Below are 21,788 nucleotides of genomic sequence, written 5' to 3'. Positions count from 1 at the left end.
CGCTTTCTCTCCTACAGAGAGACTGCGTGAAAGATCTTGTTATTTGAGGCTGCCATAAAATATGCTGGCTCAGCCTGCCCGAAGAAACAGAAGCCTTGGCAAGAATGCTGATTACCATGGCAATCCAAGCAGCCCTGCATGGCAGAACAGCTGATAAGCGTCCAGATTCAGGAGATCCAGCCGTCCTTGTGTGACTTTGTTTTTAATATCGTGTTACCTGAAGGAGGGGGGAAAACCCTGTGAACCTCAGTAATATGTTTATAAAATATTTGTGTATTTACATTATTAAAATATATTTTTGTCCTATAATTATGTGTTTTTATTACATTTTAGTGCGTTGTTGAACTCCTGCATAAGAATGGCTTTGGGGAAGAGCTTGGGAGGTCGGTTGGGCTGAAGAATTTCAACAGATGTTTCTGCAGGGAGATGTCTGATAACAAATTTTCCTTACAGATGGTAGCAGAGCAGCTGTGGCAGGTCTAGGGAAGGAGGGGTGAAGCCCTTTTGTAGAAACAGAAGGGTCTGAGGGGTTTGGGCTTCCCTCCTTGCAGCTGCAGTGGCCACCCCTGCTCTGCAGAGCATCTCCAGCAGCAGCTTTGGATCCTGCACTCAGGTTTCATGCGATGCAAATACGTGGTAAAAACAGCAGTAAATAATGCAGTGAGAGGTTTTAAATCCTCAGGGGTTCTTCGTGCTCATGTGGATAAGAACAACAGCACCAAGGGAAACTGCTCAGCTCTTCTTCCTGCTCCCCACCCCTGCATTGGGTAGCAGGGGTGTGCTGCAGGGTGCTCACAGGTAAAGACAAAAAATACCCCAAATGCTTCAGGTCCCAGCCACCTTGGGATGTAATTTGTTTAAGCCATTAGCTTTTCACAGCGAAAAACCCCCATACCAAAATATACCTCGATGACTGAAGTGTGTGGTAATGGGGCTACCACAAATTTAAACCAATGACCTCACGTAACACACCGTCTCAGATTGGGGTAGGGAAAACAATCTGCTGCTCTTTAATGTGCATGAAGAAAGTTACGGTCGCTGTCATTTTGATTCTGTTAAGAAAGAAGAGGCATAGAAAATTGGAATTAGAAAGGCAAAGTGATTTGATGTAGATGAGTCCCTGTCCAACTACATTCATTTGTGAACTTTTCTTGTTTAAAGAATCAGCTGCTTTAATGTTTTTGTAAATCTTGTTTGCTTTTGCCATAATGAACTAGGACAAAAAGGTATCTGTATTACCAGTTTCCGTCACTTTCTAGGTGATTGAGTTATATTAAAGGATTCATTGTAAACTGCCAGAGGGTATCAACATGTTGAGAAATTTCTATTCTGTTCCAGTGACCTAACATTTTTGGGCATCATTTTATGGGCTTCATTCATAACGTAGAGCACCTGCATAACATCTGACATCATTACTGAAAGCAAAAAAACAAAGCGTGTCTTTCTGCATAGTTCTAGAGCAAGAGCCTAAAGCCACGGGTACGAATGATGATGAAGAGGACGAGGGAGAGCAGTTTGACTTCGACAGTGGAGATGAGATACCAGAAGCAGACAGACAAGCCCTTGTGCCACCTCCTCCTGATCCTGGAAGTAACACAGAGCACCAAGAGGCTAACGGCACCGGTAAGTCACCCCGACGGGCTCTGCATCTGTAGGCTAAGTAAAAAGGCAAGATTGATGATGGAATAAAAATACTTGCAAAAAAGAGATTCACAGAATAGCTGTGCAAATGTTTTGATTGTTTGTGCTAGCTGTACTTGTGGTAGATTTGACAAGGCAAGTGATGATCACACGCAATTCCTCTGAGGTTTCCCATCCATGTTCAGTGTAAAACAACGTACTTGTCTCAGTCATAATGCCATGCTCCAGGAAACCTTCTATGCCCTTGCACCTGTAATAGCATGAAGATGGCTCAAGATAGTCTGCCTTCACAGCTAAGCTTGATGGTTGCTGATCTTATGATGTGCATAAAAAAAAAGTCAGAATGTTAGAATCTTGTTCATAACAGGGGTCTTATTTTATTACACATTAAAATATTTTTTACAACACTTGCAGATGTTCCCAGTGCTGAGGTATGCTCTGGAAATCGCTGTATTCTGCTCAAATTGACAACAGCTGATTTGGCTGACTTTGATCCAGTTTCCTTTTGTAAACAGTCATTGTGCTCATGGCAATGAGGGATAAATAACTCGTCAGGTGACTGAGCAGATTGACAACCTGGAACTTAAAACATGGCTTTTCTCTGAAAAATTCTTGTTTGCTCATCCTGTTGTGAAGACGTGCTTACAGCTTGAAAGCTTCTGATCACTTGGGATCCAATTCTGTAGCTTGCTGCAGAGTAGCCTTTGGTTGCGCTGTGCCCCAGCTTGTCTCTAGAGATACCGAGGAGTTTGTGTATCAGAAAATAGTTTATTTTCAAGGAGGAAAACTTCAAAAGTTATTTTCTTTCCCCTGTTCTTATCAGAGCATTTTCAGGACAGCTCTCTGAGGAGCATCCCTCCAGTGAGCTTTTTCTTTGCTCATGGCTATTGCTAAAATGTTTCTTGTATTTGTGTATATAAGACACAAATATCTCTAAAATATGACTTGCAACGTGAGGGCTTAAGACAGTTTTCAGCTGTGTGCTTATAGCAAGCAAGAGTGGACCCTAGCCACTTGTCAGAAATCTTATCCTGTATTTAGGATCAAATTATTGTTTTTCTGTAAGGCATTCTTGTAACCCAGTTGTTTTGCTTCTGGAGAGCATTACTGTGTGGGAATTTTGTGTCATAGACTGTAAGCAGATTGTATAGTGGTGGTCATATAAATGTTTAGGATATTTGCAAAGAACAATATGCAGCACCTTGAAAAGGTATAAAAAATAAAACCTTTTTTTTTTTTTTTTTTAACTAAAGGTGCTGATACCTTAGAAAGAAATGGAGAGATGCGAGCATCAGAACCTGCTGCAGAAGGCATTCCAACAAAAGTAAATCCCTACTCAGTCATAAATATTTCCCCAATGCAAGAAAAGGATACATCCTCCTCCCCAGAACCAAGTCCTCAAGATGAACCTCCAAGTCCGAATGTGTCTGGTGGCTATTCTGTCCCCGTGCCCTGTGGCTATGCCGTGCCATCCAATTTACCTTTGATACTGCCAGCATACTCCAGCCCTGTTATAATACGCAGTGTTTCTGTAGATGAAGAAGGTACTGTATTTACGCAGCTTATTTTATTTGATGGGGAATCCTTGTTTAACTTTAGATACCTGTGCTGCTTTGTAAATGCTTATGTACCACTCAGCCTTGACATCTCTGGGGGATTTGGTGTCAAAATAGAATAACTCTGTTGTGGAGTAGGAACTCAAAAGTATCAGTTCATTAAAACAAAAAGACAGGGAAAAAGTAAACATTTTAATGGGACTCTGTTTGCCATATTAGGATTGAGATAGCTAAATTAAGATGTGTAAGATAAAAATGAATGTACACAGCCAGTTCTTTTCCAACCTTTTAAGTCCATGATGGTTGACCTTTAGGTTGCTGGCACCGTATCACAACATAAAGCACAAGTCAGGACTCTCCTGTCTTATCTTGCCATTAAAAATGATTAATGTTAATTCCCGCTTAATGTCATGAAATAATTTCCAGAGTAATAATTCAGTGCTCAGGCCAACTGATTTCTTTGCAAACCCTTATCATGCTTGATCTGGGTCCTGGCAGAGTTCCTGTCCCTTTTACCTTTTCTATATACACTTCTGGTGTTTTTTTTATTGTTGTTGTTGTTTTTCTTTTTTCAGGCCTTGTGGATTTAGAATTGCTGTGGGATTTTTTACTTGATAATTTGGTGCATTCTCTTTGTCCTTTAGTATGATTTTAAGGTGGAAGGGGAAACTGGAAAGGGGAATAACTATGGATTACAGAAACAGGAACAGTCCCCCTATGTTGTAACCAGAATTAGCAAAGTTGACAGCTTAATGTCAAGAGAGCAGGAAGAACAGAAAGCTTTCCATATCCTGTCCTTTTTTTTTTTTTTAATTAGTTTTGTTTTGAATATATTACTCTTTAGCTAGGAGGCAATTGTACTGTAATTCTGTGTACTATATGTTTTTTGCCGCCTTTGCTATCTACTTCTGTTAGGCATATAGGAGAGTAAAACCAAAATTTTTGTGTTGTTATTGCCTGAAGAGGAATATATGATTGAGAGATTAGAATTAAATGCATCAGATACTGCAACTTCCTTTTACTAGCTCCTATACCAAATTGCTGTGTCTGTGTGAATTCTTTCAGTTGCGAAAATAGGTAAGATAGTGTGAAGAAACTCATACTTTTTTTAGAGATACTTAAGAATAAAAGTGCTGTGTGGAAGTAAATCATTTATTAACTATTAGTAAAACTGCTTTCTTATATTGAAGTGTACCGTTTGAACCCCACTGACGTTATTCCAAGCATTTTGTTGATTATATGTATTTTTTCTACTTAACAGGTATGCAGTCAGCAACTGAAGAATGTCACTGTAACTCTTTAAACTCAGAGGAACCCCAAAATAGGTGATTTCCAGTTTAGTATGTTTTTAATGATCTCTAAAACCTCAATTCCTGAGAAAACTTGCATTTGATAAATACTTAATTTTTCATGTCTGATGCTTCCATGTTTTGTTATTTTCATCTTCTTAACTCCATAACTCTGCTTATTTACCAAAAATCTCTTGCATTTCTTGAGGTTGGAAGGGAAGTGTTTTCAATCTATTGACTAAAATTGTCAGATAGAATAGATTATTAAATCCTAATTACATACTGAAGCAGAGTTTTTGAGTAATCAGCAACCTCAAAATGAGAACTGGAAGGCAGTGAGATGTTTTTATTTATTGACTTGTTTTCATGGTTGTTTAAAAGTATCATTGTGTAGCTTTTAATGGTTTTATGCCTTCCCCCCCCCCTCCTTTTTTTCCCCCTCAAGTGAAGATAACCAGGTCAAGAGAGAGGATGATGCTCTGGCAAAGTGGGTTGCAGATCCTGCAAACACAGCATGGATGGAAAGTAAGTATCAGTGAGTTCAGAGCTAAACTATAGAAGGTCAGTTTTAAGTTGTGATAAACAGTGTATGTAATGTGTACACACATGTATGTTTTATGGGAATGTCAGTGTTCACTTTTATTGTGTTTTCTCAGGTATGTTCTGGAGCCCATTTATACACAGTTAAAATATTCAGCAGCATCACAAAATTTTGTATTTCAAAACAAAATTAACATCGACTTTTCCATGAAGTGCTTTTTGGAGTCTATGGAATAGTTTATGACTTTCTACAGGAAATCACAGAAATCTTTTGGCTATTTCAGTATGTCTGTGGTGGAAATTTGCTCAACTTCACAGTCTGCTCTGTGGCTGTATGTGAAATCTTCTCATGAAGTAATTGGCAACTGTTCACTTAATGCATTTTCTCAACATGTGCCCTTGGCTAGTGGGTGCATTTGAAGCCAGAACAGAGCCTGTGTGGTTTGAGGACAGGTTATCCTGGCTGTTCTCACCTAGGACAATGTGAGGGATCCCACTGGGCTGGAGAGTCATCTAAATGTCACTTGAAAGAATTGAAGAATTTGCGTTCCTGTCCTGCCTCTTAACTTTATGAGATGATCATTATGTTACGTACAGTTTTGATTATTTTTCTAAAAATGTCTATTACAGTTTCTTACAGCTAATTAACAAGATAATAAGCAGCACTTGAGAAACACCTCTACTGTTGTGAAAATAAGTGAGAAATACTGGGTGTGGAAATAGATTTCTATTTTCAAGCTACCGAGGCTCATAATATACAATGTAGATAAAACTGCTTGAAATTTCACAAATACATTACTGTTACTGTTGCTATGCATTATTCCTTTACTTGGATAACCTTGATTAGATATACTAGTAAAATGCTGATGGAGAACGGGTCATATCTCCATTGTATTCATATATGCCAGTATAATCAATATACTCTGTTGCTTCTGTTCAGATTTTGGGTGATTTCTCATGCTTTTTTTTTTGTTTTGTTTTGCTTTTAGACCCAGATGAAGTAATTTATGATGATGTACCAAGAGAAAATTCAGACTCTGAACCAGGTTTGAAGTCTTTGTAATACGGACCATGCAGGTTTTAGTTTAAATTGAAAGCAATGTCCTATGGCCTCTGTGCATGTATAATGAATAGACACGTTTACTAAGTTCCATGTAAACAGAATTAGCATTCTAACAGTAATCAATAGCTCTTATAAAGTTCAAAATTAAAACTGACTTTTAGCACAGTCTTGTCTCAGCAGGTCTCCTACACCTCTCTGCCTATAAGCTGAATTCTGCTGTGTTTTATAGGTACTCTGGGAAATCCCTAACTGGTTGTGTTCTGTGTATTAGAGAATTACAGTGGTGGGTGTTGTAGTTGTAGTGACCTAAAGAAAGCAAAGTAGGGAAAGAGTGTTTTAAATACCTATCTAGTACAATGCAGCATTATCACAGTTGCACAGAGAACTGCTCTATTCTGGGAAGCACCCTGTCACATAATACCTGTTAGATGGAAACATGCTCAGCTCACTGAACATCACTTGAAGAGGAGGTTCAGGGCAGCTATTCACCTTTCTGACTGTGACTCTCCAGAAATGCTTTTTCTTCAGCTTTGGAATGGTTTAGCTCCTTATTGTGTGACCATGTTTGGAAGAGGCAGAATAGATCTTAAAACAGTAGCTGAAGCCTAGATTTTACCTTTACTGGGTAGGAATAGTGGAGTTAGGGGTCAAGAAGGCTATTTAAACAAGTTTTTGGTCAGGTGATTTTTCTTCACAGTGTCTGTGCTTAAGGCTTGGTTGCTGCCAACGAACTGTTTGAATGGATCTGCTTATTGGGAACTCTACATCTACTTGTCATGGCTCTCAGGGTATAGGCATTGATTTGATTCTGAAGTTGGCTATAACCATGTTAATGGTTTGAGCAAACACTTGGGGCTTCTGGTATGAAACACAGAATTGTCTTTAAAGCTTTAACTTTTTTATTTCTTGCTCTTAGTGCTATCCAGGCAAGACATTTTGCAAATTTTATTACTAACATTTATTTATTATTTCAACCTATCATGTTGCATTTAATGGCATGAATGCTTTTAGTACTGGAAGGTCCCATAGTGGACTGTGCCACTCTGGGCAGGGATGTCTTCGCGCTGTGTTTGCTTGGTCCAGAAGCACATAGACCGAGGCCAGAGGCTGACCTGAGGAGATATAAATGTCATGGATGCTCTGCTGAACATCTCTGTCAGAATTTTCACCTTATCCCAGAAATTAGTAATTAAAATTTTGACATTCTAGTTGTCCCCAGAGTTACTGAAAATTTCTGAGAAAATAGGTAGCAGGGGAAATTTCGTCTTTGTACGTTCATGATCTTTATGTTTATTGATTATATAGTTTGACAGGCAGACACTCCTATTTCAAGAAAAAAAATCTGTCTGAGCTCATTCTACGTTAGTAGGTGAACAAGATACATCCACTAAATCACTGGGTATAGTGTGTCCCAATAATTGCATTGCAAAATTTTGGCCTGTTTAAGTCTTGAGTTATTTTGATTTACTGTGAAAATTCTTTTAAATTATTCATTGTGCTAGTTTACCACTAAAATGTGGTCCTTCAGGCAGTCTATTTTAAGGACAATCTTGATATGCATGGAGACAAAAAAAAAAAAAAAAAAAAAAAAAAAACTTAAATTTTTGTTATTCCAAATGAGAGGAGATTCTTTTGTGGTAATTCAAAATAGTTTAATTCATGCTAATAATGGAAGATTTCTATTGGTCAAAATGTACTTTTTTTTTTTTTAAATCATAGATTCCTGGGAACAGCCAGATATGTAAAATATGTCAGCTTTTCTTTCAAGTATATATGTTTTTTCTCAATTTACATAAAACCTTAGTCTTGAAATAAAAGCATGGCTTTTTTTTTTTTTACTTAATTTAATGTCAGACAGTTTTAAATGCTAAGTTTTAACCTCTGACAGTAGGCATTCCTGGCAGAACTGTCCATACTTTTCTACTTGTATTAACAAAGGATTCTGCATGTAGGGTGCATGCTTGTTTCCTGAAAAATATTTGGCAATAAAAATTTTCCATTTTGTTTTGAGTTACTAGATGTCTGTGCCAACTCAAACAGCAGCTGAGGTAATTATGGAAAGCTTAAAGTTTTTTGTTTTTTGTTTTTTGTTTTTTTTTTAAAAAAAAGTTGCCCAAACAGTGTGATTATTTGTAGTATTATTTTTTTTCCTGTAACTATTTTGGAAACATTTTTCCAATGACTTTAATGGGTGATACTTTGGTCAACCTCTGAAATAATAGCTTCCTAGATCTTGAGAAGGTTAATATTTCAAGTTCTTAGACTTGATGGACAAGGTAAGACAGGAGAGAATGCTAGTCACAGGAGGAGTGCCAGTATAACTGCAAGAATGAGTCATAAAATACCAGAGTTTTGTAATGTATTTCTTGTTACTTTGGTCTGTTCTGCTTGAAATAGTGACGTCTTCATTTGATTCTCAGTGTTTTAGCATTTGTTGTTTGAGCTGATCATGAAAAGTTCCTAGCATAGCTACAGTTTGAGCTTCCATTGAATTTCTTTTAAAAATATTGTGGCATTTGGACAGAACAGCATAATTTGAGCATGGCATGTTTCTAAAGGTATCATGGTGTGTACCCAGAACACCAGTCATGTCCTGTTATAAGTTATAATCATGTCCTTATTATAAGTTTTAATCTCTTACACCAGAGAGAGCCCATTTTGGCTCTTTTGAATATTGGGTTACTTTAAGCATGTTAAAAAGTGTGCATACAAAAGTCTGCCTAATTCCTTATGGTACATCTGAACATGAGGTTTTTCTTGTTTAAACAAAAAGGTATTTCAGTGTAGCTTTCTTTTATTTTGGTTTAATTCTTACAGAAGAAATGATTTATGATGATGTTGAAAATGGCGATGATGGTGGAAACAGCTCGCTGGAATATGGGTGGAGTTCAAGTGAGTTTGAAAGCTATGAAGAACAAAGTGATTCTGAGTGTAAGAATGGAATGCCCAGCTCCTTTTTGCGAGGCAACCACAAAAGACATGTATGTATCCTACAGTGCTGCTGTCATTGAGGTCATCCTGATTTTCAACACCTGCCTTTCTCACCTGTATTTCCCTTCTTCTCAATCCACTTTCAAATACCAACATATTTTTAAAGAACACACAAATCTGTCTCCTTTAAAGAGACTGTCTCTAAAAATAGGATGAATTTTCCTTGTGGGCAGTTCCTCACAGTTTCTGTTTTGCAGCTGGTGTATTAATGTAAGTGGTAAATGTGTATGGAAAATAATGCAAAGAAGAAATGGGATAAGCCTGACAAAACTTGAAGTTTTGGGATCCTTTGGGCACTCAAAAGTCACAAAACTGTACTAGTGTTCCCTGCCTTTTTGTCCTAGATCGCTTTGGTTCTGTCTTGATTCACTTTGGTTGTTTGAAGGTGAGAATTTGTGTGTGTGTGTGTGTGAAAGAGAAGTTTGTACCATTTATTAATGAGAGAAGAAAGGTTGCGTGGCTAAAATGCTATATCTGTGACATCTCTGGTCCATGCCACAGGAGCCAGGAAGACACTGATAACATGGGTATGTGCCCTCCCTGCATCTTTTTGACTGTTGGGAGGAGACCTGGCCTCCTGTGCTCTCTCCTTCAGCTGCCCTCCTTTTGCCCTTGTGCGCTCTCTGTGAGAACAAAATCTTGTGTGGGAGCTGGGGCAGCCATCCTGCTGCCAGTTCCCTGCTCTGAGGGCTTGGAGGATGGAGGCACGGTGCAGAGACTGGACGCAGCTTGTTTGAGAAGGGTGATGGGGTTTGGTGCCTGGAATCGCTGCAAAAACCTCAGGGCTTCTCAGTCACGTGCTAACCAGTAACAGATGCTGTAAGCTACTCCATAAGTGAGTACAGTCAGTGTGCAAAATGCTCCAGTGGCAGTAGGATGTAGGGAGGCTGCCATGGCTGGGGGAGCACAGTAGTAGGAAGAGGAAAACTCAAAGGCTGGGGACTGAACCTGCCCATTCTGCTGGGTTTCTCAATAACATAGATGTGCCTGCTTTCTTTAGCTGCCTTCTGCTTTTGGCTCTACATATTTTTATCCTTACTTAAGTACTACTACTACCACCTGATTTTGTACCATTCTTCCAGGGAATGCAGCCCCAAGTACACTTGCACTTTCAAACAGAAAATGTACAAGAACATTAGGGAACTTGGTCAGCATTTGTTCTTCCATAGCACCCTTATTTTGATTTTGCAGGCTTCTTATCTTAATGAAAACAAAAGCCTCACTGTCTTTGTCTCCCTCCAGTACCCCTTATCTGCTTTCCCCTGACCTCCATCCTTGCTGCATGCCCTTTGGAAATCAAGGAGTGAGCAATTAGCTGGAAAACTTGATCCCACTCAAATCAGCACTTTGTGAGCTGAGTGCTGATGTTGTGCATTTCAGTGTGGAATTTTTTTTTTTTTTGACCTAACCAGAAAGAACAAGTTTAAGCTATTGCAGCGGTTTCTTTCTGGGGAGGTGTTGGACTAGCCTGAAGAAAACTGAATTTGGTTTTTGAATACCTGTGGAAGAGACTGAGAAGTACTTTGCACTTGAGCTTGTAAGTCTTAATGTGGCTGTTGGTTTGTTCTTTTGAGGATAGGGGTGAGGAACCTAGGAACAAATTTGCTGGTGGACGGAGAAGCTGGAGAGACCACCCACACCTGTATGGGTTTACTGGGAGCTGGAGAAGTCAGGAAGCTAGAGAAGGGGTTTAGAGGAGGATGAGGAAAGACTGAAACTTCAGGATTGTTAAGACAAATAATCAAGCATCAGCATTTCAGTATAGGGAGAAACCACTCTCCTTTATACCTGTTACCTGTATTCCTTTGACTAACTCTCACTTCTCCTCAGGTCTTGTGATCTTGTGATGGATGTTAGCAGTGTTTTCTCGGCATGTCTCCATGTAAAGTCTTTTATAGCCTGTAAGAGGCTTACCTTATTTTTTTTTTTCTGTTGGTTGAAAAGCATGGGAAGGTCAGAGGCATGATTTTAATTGTAAGTTGTGGTATGACTTCCCTCAAAGTCACTTTTATTATAAGTTTTGAATTGTTATCTTAAATTCTATTTTTTTAAGAAGAGAAAACGTTTGTACTATCAAATATTTCTAAGCTGTGAACCAGATGCTGTTCTTAATTACACTGCTGTAATGCCAGAATCATCATGTTGGAGGTAATTGCATCCTGACCCAGCCTAGCAGAGCTGAATGCTGGACCTGCCCCTTTGTTTTCAGCTCAGCTGGCCTTCTCTTTCCTGACACTTTGATTGTTTGCCAGATAATTCTGTTGACATCAAGCTGAGGGTTTTTCCATTGGGCTTCTTTTCTGTTATAAGGCACACAAAAATATATATTTTTTTCCAATTGAATTTTTGCTGCTTTTATCTTGCTTTCTCAAAATGCTTAGTGAGGATTAATGAGTACTCCAGGGTATTTCTCCATGAGAACTTCCTTACCTTGCAAGTGCTTGTACTTATGTACGAGGTGCTTATGCCTGCAGTCATTCAATGAGGCTGTGACAGAGCAAAGATGCATACTTCCCAATTCCCACGCATGGGGGAACTACAAACCTGTGCATCCTCCCTTCTTTTCTCCTTACCCAACTCACTAGTACAGTAGATCTCCGTTTTCTCAGGTGCCGCTGACCACAGCTCCTTCAGCCCTTGAGAATTCCTCTGATTTGCTGTTTTGAAAGAGCCAGAAATGCACTGGCAAGGTGTGTTCCTCTGAATGATGAGCTGAAAGCTGATGTGTCGTTTCCAAACAATTTGTAAAAGATGTACATGACATAATTAATATGCAGTTAGCTTAGACTAAGTGACATTGTCCCTCTCTTTACATAGTTGCCAGCACAGCGCAAAGGTGCCTGGCCGACTTTCGGTAAGTCCAGTGATCTGTAGCAATAACAGTCCACTCGTCGGGCTGGAGCTTCCCTGAATGAACGTTTTCTCAGTTATCTGTGTGTCAGGAGGCAGAATTAGCAACATGCATGATGTGTTTTAGTACTTTAGCATGAAGTTTGCACTACAGGCTTTTTGAAAAGATTGTGTCTTTTTATGCACTGTAGCTTTCTCATGACCTAACGCGTTTAAAGGAGCATTATGAGAAAAAGATGAAAGATTTGATGGCAAACACTGTGGGAGCAGTAGAGATTCAGCAACTAAAGCAAAAACATGAGCTGAAGGTAGTGTAGTTAATTTTTGTAATTAGCTATGTTTAAAATGATTGCTTTGCCGACACAGACAATATTGTCTTTGAATAATAGCTTGAAAAAGTGGACAATAATTTGTTTAAAATAGTTCTAAATGTGCTGGATTGCTATGTAGTTTGTCTTAAAAGTGCTTTGTCGAGGGCTTTTCCTCATGTTTATTTGTCAATTGTAACAATTTCAGAAGATCGGGTAGCGCATTGGCCTGCCCTTATCCCAGAGCCTGAGCGAGGAGTGAGCCCTGGTGCCTTTGTGAAACCCCAGGGAGCTCCACAGGGCGAGCGTGACCCTGGCGCTCTGTCCATGTCACAGCAAATTGTAGGACAGAGAATCGTGCTGCTGGCCATTCTGAATGGAGCCAGCATGAAAAGGCTGCTTTTTTGCTAAAAACTTCAACTCGGACAGAAAAAAACTGCCTGAGTGCAGCAAGACAGCTTTGTTTGTATTCTGGTGCAGCTGATGATGTCAGCACGGTTCTGGCAGTAGTGGGGTTTTATTTGTATTTTTTTTCTTTTTTGCCTTGGCAGCATTTAGGAAAGGAAGAGTACAAAGCAGTTTTTAATGAACATGTCCTAGCAAAACAGCACTACTTTTTTTTCCATTAAACTTTTTTGCTGTAGTATTGTACTACAAAATACACTTAATTAGATCAACTTACTGATTTCTTCAATTAATGAAATTATTAGTTGTAACATTTTCTGCAAAACACAGTGTTTATTTAAGAATATAGTTAATACAGAACTGAATTTTTAGGTCAGAAATACTTCGGCAGAGTTAGAAGATAAATAAGAACCCTTACCATTAATGACATGTTCTTAGTGTTTATTTGTTATATATTATAAAGTCGAGCTTTTGAGACTATTTTAAGTTCAGATGTTTGAAGCAGAAGGATTCTTAAAGCATTCCTGTTATTTTGGGTGTGCATACGAGGTTGTCATAAAGTGAGATCCTTTCTCAAGGTTTGATTTGATTAGGAAGTACAGATGCTCAGATCTGTGGTTTGATGGATTTGAGTACTTATTATAGCTATTTCATTGACTTTGGGCTATATTTATAGCCTAAAACGCTTGACAGCATTCTTTTAAAAGATATTTGGATCAAAAGCATTCTGCATGTTATGCTCAAGCGGGTTGGTATTATTCACTGAACATGTAGAATGTACTTTTTATCTTACAGATGCAAAAGCTCATGAGAGCTGCTAGAGAAGGTACCAAAGATGGACTTGAAAAAACAAAAGCAGCTGTGAAAAAGGGTCGTTCTTTCATTAGAACTAAGTCTTTTATTTCCCAAGGTATGTATGTGTCAGTTATGCTGTGCTAATGTTGTTTTTTTCTAGTTGTTCCTGACAAAGGAAACATAGCCTAGCAGTTTTTTGTACTAGTAGCTGAGTACTGGTTGCATCAAATCATAGAATCACAGAATGGTTTGGGTTGGAAGGGACCTTGAAGATCACCCAGTTCCAACCCCCCTGCCATGGGCAGGGATGCCACCCACTGGGTCAGGTTGCCAAATCAGCTCTGTCAGCAAATAGTGTAACATTCAGTTCAGATCACGGTGTGGTCAGTGCATCTTGAGTAGTTTTATGTTTGGGGTGCGGGCCTCAGTGACCTAGGTAACCTGAGGACAACACAGAAGGGTCCACTTAAAAATAACAGTGTCAGAGATGCTAGCTAGATATTGGTTTATGGGGATTATAGAAATCATGTTAAGGTACTAAGTCTGTCCACTTCCCTCCATCTAATAACTCCTGAGTGTCTGTTAGTAAGAAATTCTGCTGTTATGATCCGGATTTCAGTGGAGTGATAGCTATTTAAAAAGTCTATAACAACCAAACAGGATAAACTCTGTGCCTGAGAGTAGTAGCAAGGAGAGTCTTCTGCTTTATCGGTTTGCTGATTTCTAGCAAAAGCTGGCTTTTGGGTTGGGAACTGTCACAACAGAAGAGGCTCTAAAATAAAAAGGCTGGAGGTATTTGTGTTCTTCTAATTTAAAACAGGCACCAGTCCCGTGTCGTGACCCTCAGCAGCCACAGTCCACATCTACTTTTTGCATGTGGTAGTGACTGTACACAAATTTATTCTCCAGGATAAGGCTGAGAGGTAGTCTGTTTTTCTGCTCAAGTTTCTGCCCAACTAATTAAATGGTTGTAACTTCAGAGCTTCTAAAACTACAGTTTTAAGAAGCCAAAACCACAAGACTGGAACAAGATGTTTTTAGCAAGTGAGCTAACATAAAGCTGCATCCTATCTGTAAGGACTAGTGCACATCTCATTATGGTCTCTAATAACTGGTTCTAAATTTAGGTGAGTCACAGCCATAAAATAAAAGATTATTTGCAGAAGGTTTATTGAGCAAAAATGTATCCTCACCCTCTTGCTGTTACACAGTAGAAAATCATCTTCGTTAGTGTTACAATGGGCCCAGTACTCCTCCTCACGGTTCTAGAGGTTAGGTAGCAGATGCAGGATATCTATGGAAGATCTAATCCTCTAGCCAGTTATCAAATCAGCAGGGAGCATGTGACAAATTTGCTGATTAATCTCATTAATTCCTCTAGCCAACAAAACTGCTTCCCTTAATTCACTTTGTGTTCTAAGCCACAGTTTCTCACACTGTTCCTTCTCTCTCCTCTGCTGGTGTCTGGCTGTTTGGCTGGCTGTGTACTGCCACCTATCACTGCACTTTGGTGGTGCTTCTCAAATGAAATTAGTGGCATTGAGAAGTCCATAGGGACTAATAGAGAATTTCTTACTCTCTTTTGAAGGCCAATGTTTTGATACGTTTGGCTACTGATTTTAGTTCAGTCAATGGAAGGTTGTATGAATTTTCTTGCACTGAATCATGTTATGTCTGTGTTTAATTTCATCCCAAAGGTCATTTGTTTAAAAACTGCCGGCCCTGGAGTTGCAGAGCTTTAACCCTAGTTGTCATGTCCTGCAATTTGGACAGCTCTGTGCTCCTAGCTGTAAAGAGGAAGGAGAAATCATGCAAAAGATGCATAGGATATCTCCTGCTGTGTGGATTTTAGGACTTTGAGATAGCTTTTGAAATATGCTCTGTACTAGAGCACCTATCAGTGCTGGTATTTTTGTGATTTCACAGGTAATACAGAAATGCTGAGAAAATTGCTTTTGTACAGGAAGTGAAAATAAGGATACATTGTAAATACTGTGCTTGGGTAAAAGTATATTTGTCTCTCAATCTCTGTGTTGTCAAAGTTGACAGTTTTTTATTCATCTATTTGTAGATCATAGATCATCATGTCTGGAAGAAGAGGAACTAAACTTATTTATTGATGTGGACTGTATGCATGCAGAAGCAATTATGACCCCTATGCCTGAAGGATTATCACAGCAGCAGGTAAAAGGCTTTTCAAAACCTGGTCTTTTACCTCTTTTTTTTGTTCCCCCTTATTTTCTGCATCAGTGGCTGTCAGGTGCCTTCCTCTTTAAACATTCTGGCATATGATATAAAATAAAGGGAGATTAAATTCAGACCTGAATAAGTAGTTTTTTGAAAATTGGTGCGTGTGAAATATATCAATAAAGAATTCAGCCAGAGGTACAAAACGTTTTGCATTATAAAATTAGGAACTACAGTAATTACTTATTTTACTGCCTAAACATTTCAAGCTGAATGTGATGGTTTTGAGTGAAAAAGGAGAGTTTAAGAATTTTTTGCTGAGTCAGAAGACGCTGGTGCTCTAGGAGTTCTCTTTTAAATGCGGAGAACATTCTGTGTACTCTCTGCATCTTAAGATTTCTCCTGATCTAAAAAAAACTTGTCCATGGTAAAGTCAAGTCTACAGAACAGTATAGTTTGCTGTTCACCACCTCAGATTTCTATGGTCACTGTGGAAACCATGTCAGTAGACACTGAAATCAGCATAAGTTTGAATTTTTGGCTGGAAATAAATCCTGTGGGTTCATGTTACTGTATTGTTGTGACAAGTTATAATAACTGTGTGAGAGTTTTTAGTATCTTGTGGTGTAAAGTCATGAGTTGGTCAGTACCTTAAAAAAATGAGTGGCGAAGCTAATGGTATTCTTGAAAAATAAGTTAAGGAGTGGTTGAAGAGAGTGGTACAGGCTTTTGTTTTGCTTGGTGAGTTCTGTTTTTCTAATGTGTTTAGCACAATGCAGTGCTAGATCTTGTAACAATACAACTACCAAATGTATTATATTACTATAACATGCCAGCATTACTGAATGCTGTATTTTCCTTCTTTCCAAATATGGGTGTGGGAGTTTCACTGTTTGCTGTAGGTAATTAAAAATGGATGTACTTTCTTCAGGAAAGATAGAGAGCTCTTAATTTGGAGTAAGCTGTTAATTGCTGTGTAGGTCATGATATATATTGTATATCTACTCGTAAAGAGGAGCCCAGCTGAGCAGGGATGGAGTTAGGAAAGCCAAAGCTCATCTGGAGCTTGAGAGATGTGAAGGGCAACAAGAAAGGTTCCTTATATATACACTGACAGCAAAAGGAAGGCTAATAAAAATATGGATCCCCTGCCTGATGGGACAGGGGACCCTAGTGACAAAGCAGGCTGAGAAAAGCGAGGAAGTCAGTGACACCTTTGCCTCAGCTCTTACTGGTAAGGTTTATTATCAGGCCTTTAAAGCCCCCAAGCCCAGAGGCAGGTTGTGTTAGGGCGAAGCATTACCTGCAGTGGAAGATACAGTTAAGGTGTACTTTGGCTGGATGGACATGTCCATGAAACTGGGTGGCACATATTTAGTGGTTCTGAAGGTATGGCCTTGATCATCTAAGATCACAGTGACTCAAAAAAATTTAGTTATCACACTCATCCTCAAGAAGGAGGGTCTGGGAAACTAGGGTCTGGCTGGCCTTATCACAGTCCCTGGGAGGTTATGCAGCAAATCCTCCTAGTAGCTGTTTGTGAGTTTTGAGGGACAGAAGGATGATTAGGAACAGTCTTCAGTAAGTCCATTAGTGCCTGACCAGCCTGTGTGCCTTTGGGATGACTAACTTGTGGATGGGGAAAACAGAGGGTATCATTCCACTTCTGCTTTAGCAAGGCCTTCAGCGCAATCTCCAGAAGTATCCTTGTAGCTGTATGTGTAATATAATTCCCGTAGACAGACTATAAATTGAGTGGAAAGCAGGTTGAAACGCCCTGCTCAGAGGGGTGCCATCAGTGGTACAAAGCCCAGCAAGTGGCCGGTGTTAGTGGTGTCTGTCCTGCAGGAGGTGATACAGGCCCAGTGCTGCTTAATGTCTGTATCAGTGCTCTGGGTTCCAGCTGCAGTGCTCCCATCAGCATGTCTGCAGGAGAAACCAAATTGACATAGGCAGCATGTACAATGCTGGAAGGTAAGACTGCTGTTCAGGGTGACTTGGACGGCTGAGGAGCTGGGCTGACAGCAAACTCGAGTGGTGCAACGGTGGCAAACGCAAGTCCTGGCTCTTGGTTCAGAGTATCCCTGTGCCACGCACAGCACAGGCAGGGGACTGGAGGCTACCCAGCAGCCCTGGGGGTTCCAGTTGGACTGGGAAGCTCCTTCCAACCTGAATTACCCTGCAGTGAGTTGTCTTTATGGATGTTCTTGCTTTAAACAGTAGGTGGCGTGGTAGCTTTTGTTTAAAAGCAAGTTCCTGTTTGAATACTACATCCTGCTTCGGGTCTCAATCATGTTAGCTTTCGCGTCGTTTTAAGCCTGTGACTCGAATTCTTTCGATTTTTTTCTTTTCAAATTTTTTATTTTAAGTTGTTTATGTTTATATGCTATTCCTACTAGCAACAATGCTAATATAAATGTAAGACTTGCATGCAAGCCTATTGGAAGTTACATATATCATGATGACCAATAGGCACTGTTAAGCATTTATTTTGCGTATTGTACAGCCTGAAAAAGCATAACTCGAATATATTTATTCTTTTTAAAAGTGTGAACTGTGACTAAGAGTAGCAATGGTATCTTTTATTAGAGCAGCCAATATGTTACACCCAATAAAAAACTTAAATCTTGTCTAAGCGCAAATTAGACACAATGAATTTTACCACTTATGTCTTTAAGCAAGGCCTCAGATAATTTTGAAGTCTTCCTTTGAAATGCCAGCACTTGAAAGAAAATCCTTACATGACCTACACATAATTTAATAATATGAAATACAAGTGTGAAGAATTAAAGGCAGCTGCAGAGAAGAATGCAGGAGGCCGTTGGGATCAGAAGCAGGGGAGTTTCAAGAGAAGCAAGTCTGAGATGTGAATTTCATGGTCTTAGCCTCTCATTTCAAGGCTAGCTTAAAGTAGTAAAAGAAGCAGTTTTGCCTTTCCGTGTACTTCTGGGTAAGTGGCTTGTCCCTGCCTTCCTACCGTCTTCTCCCTCAAGCAGAACACCTCTTTTGAAAGTTGGATTAAGAATTGGATTTGGGTGAAGACAAGCCCTTAAAAATAGCAAGAAATATCATCCATAGAAGTTAGAAGTTTTACTTTTAAATCAGATCAACTTCTTTGTCCTCTCTCTCATGTTACCTGCATGTGTATACAGTATGTTTCAGCTAAATCACAGAATTAGGAAGTGAAGAAGGATATGTGATAACTAGCCTGGAGTTTGTAAACATGAAATATGACAGTATTTCGTGAAGCTTATAATTCTGTTGATTGGTATAAATATAGATAAGATTTTCACTTAGGCATGTTAATATTCCCTCCAAAAAATCCCAACTAAGATATTTTCTCATACTGAATAAATTCATACATCTAAAAATAAAAGATGTTTCAAAATTAGAGCTTGAAATTGGAAACAATCAGCAAAGATTATATAGGCTTACAATAACTTTTGTTGTCTTAAACTTACTATTACTCTAAAATTATTTTTAATGACTCTTGAAGATGTATGTTGTCTATGGTATGGCAGTGCCAGTATTTAAATTGCCTTGTCTTTCTTGCTTTTTATTAATGTGGGATTTTTACCACGAGCATTCCCACTTATGATAAACATGTTTTCCTTGAAATTAATCAGGTAACTTTATTTCTTCAACAGGTTGTGCGAAGATATATTTTGGGCTCTGTAGTTGATAGTGAGAAGAATTACGTGGATGCTCTGAAAAGAATTTTGGAGGTACTGCAATAACTTTTGCATTCTATGGCTTGGGAATTCGAAAATTAATCAAATTCTTAAAGAATCTGTAGCGTGACTCACAGATTCTGCTACAGATGCTTTATGCCAAATGTTCAGAGAGATTTTGTGCGTATGTGCTGTTACGTAATTTGTTTTTTTCTATGTATAGAAGACCCCATTTAAGGCGATTTTAACATATTTATGTATCTTTTTTTTCCCACAGCAATATGAAAAGCCCCTGTCAGAAATGGAACCAAAATTACTGAGTGAAAGAAAACTCAAAATGGTCTTTTACCGTATTAAGGAAATTCTTCAGTGCCATTCGATGTTTCAAATAGCACTGGCGAGTCGTGTATCTGAATGGGATTCTGTTGAAATGATTGGTGATGTCTTCGTTGCTTCAGTAAGCAAATGCATCGAAACGTATTATTTTTATTTTAGAATTGTTATTCAATCTCTGTATCTTTCTGTTTAATTTGACCATTTTATATCCCGTGTTCTCCAATGCCTGCAGTAACTGTCAGAGTATATGTGTACCATCATGGTAAGGAAGCTGACACCAACAGGTGTCTTCAGCTTGGTTGGCAGATGAGAAAGCATTGTGGCCAAAATTTTCAGGCCTTGATCAAACTTTGAGATACTTAAGTAAGCAGTTTCTTTTTTGGAGGAAATAGGTTCAAAAACTCACCATAATAAGGGTGAGATCAAAGTTCAGTTTCTCTTAAAAAGCAGGTAGTTTTATGTATGTGGGACTTTGCATATTTACTGGGAATAGAAAAAAAAGAAAAAAAGAACAAACGCAGTACTTGATGTCCTGAGTTCCTGAGTTTGAACTGAGCCTGGAGCACACACACAGTATTTGTAAATCCCTTAATGGACCTTCATCCAGTGAAGAACTGAACTAGCCACTGGCTTGAATTACAGGAAACAAAAAGTTGCCATGGCTGATAGAAAGATGTTATTCCCACAGTAGGTGTGTGAATAGAAAGGGAAGGCTACCTACTGGTTGGTTTGAGTACTTTGCTTTGTTGCCACCCAGCTGCTGGAAACTACCACCCTTTCATTTCAGCTGAAAGAGAGCAGGGATGTGCATTTTTGGGTGCTTTGACCCCATTTCAGTGAAAATGAAACGTTTACTAAAGAGTCTGTCTTTAAACCAGATGTGTCTTGCTTTGACTGAAACAAATTAGGGTGTACTTACTAGACAAGCTCTGCAGAATCTTTACTAAGGAGGCAATGGGCAGAGATCTTGCCCTTCATATGGCTGTTTGCAGGTCACAAAACCTGCTTTCTTGCTAAACATCAGCTAAAGATGGGGTGTGTAGGCTTTGGGAATTCATTTGTTCATTGAATCTGGAAGACAGTCAGCAGCGCATTACCACTGTGAGAAGGTCATGGGATTCCACTAGCTGCTTTGAATCTCAGTGGAGGCTTCTTGATTACACAGAGTCCCCAGGCTTTGCCCTAAGATTGAAGCCAAGGTGAAGCTATTTCTGTAAATCTACATTTTATAATTCATGGCTGCTACATCTGTACATCTCCAACCTGTGTTTTGCAGAAAAGTTATTTTGGGTATCGTCAGTATTTCTGTACGTCCAGCACTGAGCCAAGCAAAAGCCTTTAGCTCCTAACAAAGTGAGTCAGGGCTCTAAATAATACTGTCGGGCATCCTTTGGGCTTATAGTTATGGTCTCCCTTTTTATCTTTTTAGTTTTCCAAATCTATGGTATTAGATGCGTACAGTGAATACGTAAACAACTTCAGTACAGCAGTGGGGATTCTTAAGAAAACATGTGCCACCAAACCTGCCTTTCTGGATTTCTTAAAGGTGAGTTCACTCAAGCTTAAAACAGCTGCACATGTGATATGAATAAGACACTATAAATTAAAAGGGGGAAAATAGACTATAATACTGTATATTATGTGACTTTTTAGTGACTTTGATTTTATGGCTTAGGCATATAAAGTCTACAGAGAATTCACTTTCACTACTTTGAGAATGATAACTTGTTTCTAGATCCTGGATGTGTTTGGAAGTGCAGAGTGGTGTTTTTTTGTTGCTGTTGTTCAGGTCAGTTTATTGGTGTTTGCATCACTGCACTTGGCAAAACACTGGGATTCTTTCTTATCAGGTGAGCATGAAATAAGAGGACTCAGATGGAGGACTATTGTTTGGGATTTATTTTGCTTCTAATCTCTTCATTCTGTTGTGCAGTTGTATAGCTGTACTTCCATTCCACAAGAATTTCCTATTATTTTGAAAATATATTTTATTTATTTTTTTTACGATTTGGGGATAAAATTGATAATTTTTGTGCAGAATGTTTACTGCCCTGATGAATGCAATAATGTGCATCGTGAGCCTGGCACATGCAGTGGAACTGCTGGGAAGCCTTGGGGGTGATGCCCTACAGAGGGTATGCAAAAAATATTGCAAG

General features: G+C 39.0%; 1 protein-coding gene across 6 annotated transcripts in view; it reads left to right on the top strand.

Annotated features, from left to right (window-relative positions):
• ARHGEF10 (Rho guanine nucleotide exchange factor 10) overlaps positions 1 to 21,788 on the top strand; it is a 119,311-nt gene that overhangs the window by 29,420 nt on the left and 68,103 nt on the right. For 5 of the 6 annotated variants that reach the window (XM_068678435.1, XM_068678436.1, XM_068678432.1 and 2 more), the window contains exons 3-14: positions 1,453 to 1,623; positions 2,895 to 3,185; positions 4,459 to 4,522; positions 4,932 to 5,011; positions 6,016 to 6,072; positions 8,907 to 9,070; positions 12,122 to 12,238; positions 13,439 to 13,553; positions 15,510 to 15,622; positions 19,273 to 19,350; positions 19,574 to 19,753; positions 21,062 to 21,178. In XM_068678435.1, coding sequence (XP_068534536.1) covers positions 1,453 to 1,623; positions 2,895 to 3,185; positions 4,459 to 4,522; positions 4,932 to 5,011; positions 6,016 to 6,072; positions 8,907 to 9,070; positions 12,122 to 12,238; positions 13,439 to 13,553; positions 15,510 to 15,622; positions 19,273 to 19,350; positions 19,574 to 19,753; positions 21,062 to 21,178 — 1,547 coding nt within the window. The remainder of the gene's footprint in view (positions 1 to 1,452; positions 1,624 to 2,894; positions 3,186 to 4,458; positions 4,523 to 4,931; positions 5,012 to 6,015; positions 6,073 to 8,906; positions 9,071 to 12,121; positions 12,239 to 13,438; positions 13,554 to 15,509; positions 15,623 to 19,272; positions 19,351 to 19,573; positions 19,754 to 21,061; positions 21,179 to 21,788) is intronic. The other variant, XM_068678437.1, reaches the window with a different exon arrangement.

Source organism: Anas acuta, chromosome 3, assembly GCF_963932015.1.
Source record: "Anas acuta chromosome 3, bAnaAcu1.1, whole genome shotgun sequence".
NCBI classification, from domain to species: domain Eukaryota; kingdom Metazoa; phylum Chordata; class Aves; order Anseriformes; family Anatidae; genus Anas; species Anas acuta.
The sequence above is the reverse complement of the archived record's forward strand: the minus strand, read 5'-3'. Positions and strand labels throughout refer to the sequence as shown.